The sequence below is a fragment of the Solanum stenotomum genome, unplaced genomic scaffold (assembly GCF_019186545.1).
Source record: "Solanum stenotomum isolate F172 unplaced genomic scaffold, ASM1918654v1 scaffold12014, whole genome shotgun sequence".
In the NCBI taxonomy this organism is placed as follows: Eukaryota; Viridiplantae; Streptophyta; class Magnoliopsida; order Solanales; family Solanaceae; genus Solanum; species Solanum stenotomum.
In genome coordinates, this window is record NW_026021842.1 from 8370 (window position 1) to 11297 (window position 2928).

Consider the following 2928-nt stretch of genomic DNA (forward strand, 5'->3'; position numbering starts at 1 on the left):
AAAGGAGTTGTTTGTAGCTGCTAGTTTAGCTTAGTTTAGTGTTACTTGCGAGTACCTGTTGCTTTTGGTACTCACCCTTGCTTCTACACAGTTGTGTAGGTTGACAGCTCTATCAGATCCGGCTTATTACTCATTTTCATATTAGAGCTTCCAGACTTACTTGAGAGGTAGCGGTTCATTCCAGACGTGCCCTCAAGTTATCTATATTTACGGTTCTGTTCTATTCTAGAACTTTACTATGAGACTTGTATATTTTATTCAGATTCTATATTAGAGGTTTGTACATGTGACAACCAATTCTGGGGTTATGTTGAGTTTATTTAAAGACTTCCGCTTATCTTTCTATCTTATTTTTGTTTTATTAATTCTGTATCGTCGGGTTTTTGGGTGTTAGGCTGACGTGTCTGGTGGGGTTTGGGCACGTGCCATCACATCCGATTTTGGGGTGTGACAACTTGGGTTGCCACTTTTGGCCAAGTTAAATGTTTAACTTTTAACATTCTCAGTTATCTTATTGTTCAGTTCAGTTAAGTGTTATTGATCATTAGATATGAATATTGTCTTCCGCTGAGTTAAGTAAGCCAGGCCAAGGGTTCGCTTGGGGCAAGCAATGATCTTCGAGTGTCAGCCATGTCCAGGGTGTAGGCTCGAGGAGTGACATTCATAATCATATCGACCTATATTAACAAGTCTTCTTCATTTATGGACTTCATTTGTCAGATAACCTACCTATTTGTTTGCTTCTCTCCGGATATGAATGATATTCATCTTGGTGGCATCAAGTAAATACTTGCAATCTCTTATGACGTCCATTCTTTTATGCGGAATTAATCTCTTCTGACCAATTACAATTTGGATAGAAAAAAATGACCGTGTTTTGATATTTTATATATAAAAAATAAAGATCCATCACAAAAGAAACATAAAACTAAAAACAAATTTTGGACTATTTTCTTTGTCCTTTTTTATTGCTTAATATTTTACTTCCTCTCTGTCTCAGTCCCTTTCTCTATCATCATAATCAAATGGTTGTTAATTGTTACCCTTGCAACTTGAAGTGGGTCCATCCTATCAATTTCCTAGCCAATAATAATATGCCACGTGTATGAACATGTGATAATTAAACATCAAAATTCCCTAATTGAGTCATAAAGTGTGAGAATTGCATTAGAAATTATTGTATTATGTTATGTTCTTACCAACTAAGGAATCAAAGAATTTTTGTTGGGTTTTAGCGTTGTAGAGAAACAAGAAGAACAAAAAAACACCTATAAGGGTTAAACTGGTCTTTTAGATTTTATCAATCAAAGAAAAAAAAGGTACGTTGAAGAGCTAGCTACCTAATCAAATCTTTCTTTAGTTTTACAGTTTTCCCATGTTGAGTTTTACCTAAATACTCATTTCTTCCATCTGGGGTTTACTTTTTGTGAATGAATATGAGTTAAAGATGGGATTTTTAGTACATAGTGTTGAAAAAAGATTGTGTTTTTATCTTGGAGTGAGAAAATGTGTATTTATCTTTGTTGTATACTATTTCCTCTTTTCTAATTTGTTTGTGTTACTTTAATTTGTCGAAGTTTAAGAAAATTAACAAGACTTTTGAATCTTGTGTTATTAATGTTGTAGAACGTATGAAAATGTCATTTAATTTACTTCAAAAAAAGCTGAGGTTTTTTCCCCTTTGAAATTTCAGTTTGAGTCATTGGTTGGTAACTACTGGACTTTAACTTTTGCAATCCCCTTTCTTAATTTAGATTGTTGCTCTTATTTTTGGATGTTATGCATAATTTCTTTTGGTACATTGGAAAGAAAAATAAACTACATAAAAAAATTTAAAGTTGTTCATTAGCAATATGCTTAAGTTCGCTAGGAGAAGAAACTTTATGTTCTTAATAGTATTACAGGGCCTCTTCATGATTGTGATTCTCCATAAACAAGTAGTCTCCAGATACGTGCTTTGTATGTGTACCTGGACATATTAATGAGTGTGTTAGTTTTAAAAAATTGCATAAACGAAATATAACAATGCTTTTGACTTAGCTAGATACTTCATTTGTCTCAATTTATGTGACATTGTTTGATCAGGCACAAAGTTTAAGATATAAGAAGACTTTTGTGACACCTTGGATATCCACACATAATGGATCCAAGAATGTACATTGCTGCAAGGGAAGGGAGTATGGAAGATGGTGATTTTTCACTTGTTGATCATCTGAAAAGGGAGGAAGAAAATGGTTACCAAGTCACACCAAAGGGAAATACAATCCTCCATGTGGCAGCTCACTTTGGCCAACGAGGTTTCATGGGAGAAGTCCTTAAGTTTACCCCAGCGTTATTATGCTATAAGAATAAGAAAAATGAAACTGCGCTTCACATTGCAGCTAATTTAGGACAAAGTGAAGTGGTGAGTGAACTACTTAGCATAGAAGGAAAGGAGACACTTGTGAGGATGACGGATGACATTGGAGATATGGCCTTGCACAAGGCCGTTAGAAGTGGACACATTGACATTGTCAGGATGTTGGTGAAATTATTACTAGATCCTGAACACGACCTCCCAGCCAATAAGGCAGGGGAGACACCACTTTATTTGGCAGCAGAGTCTGGCTTTCATGATGCTTTGATTGAAATCTTGAACGTTTGCAAAGAACCAACTTATGTTGCAGGTCCATCCAATCGAACACCTCTACATGCAGCCGTAATTCAAGAACACACAGGTAAGTACCTTCTGGATGATTTCATCATATATAATATGGAAAATGATTAAATTTGTCCCTCTACTAATAAAAAGAAGCTATTTTTGTCTTTGGTTAAATTTATTTCAATAAATATACTGCTACAGTCATACTTATGATCTTGTTGAACGGAAAAATCATCATCATATATAATATTTGACTAATATATCCAGAATGCGTGAGATCACTATGG

At 34.7% G+C, this 2928-nt stretch overlaps 1 protein-coding gene across 1 annotated transcript; it reads left to right on the forward strand.

Moving 5' to 3' along the window:
* Nucleotides 1–1131: 1131 nt before the first annotated feature.
* On the forward strand, nt 1132–2717 carry LOC125849968 (uncharacterized; the record flags this gene model as incomplete). The annotated part of the gene is made up of 2 exons (XM_049529909.1): nt 1132–1319; nt 2045–2717. A coding segment is annotated over exon 2 (577 nt), but the record flags the coding sequence as incomplete, so codon positions are not given.
* Between the last annotated feature and the right edge of the window lie 211 nt (nt 2718–2928).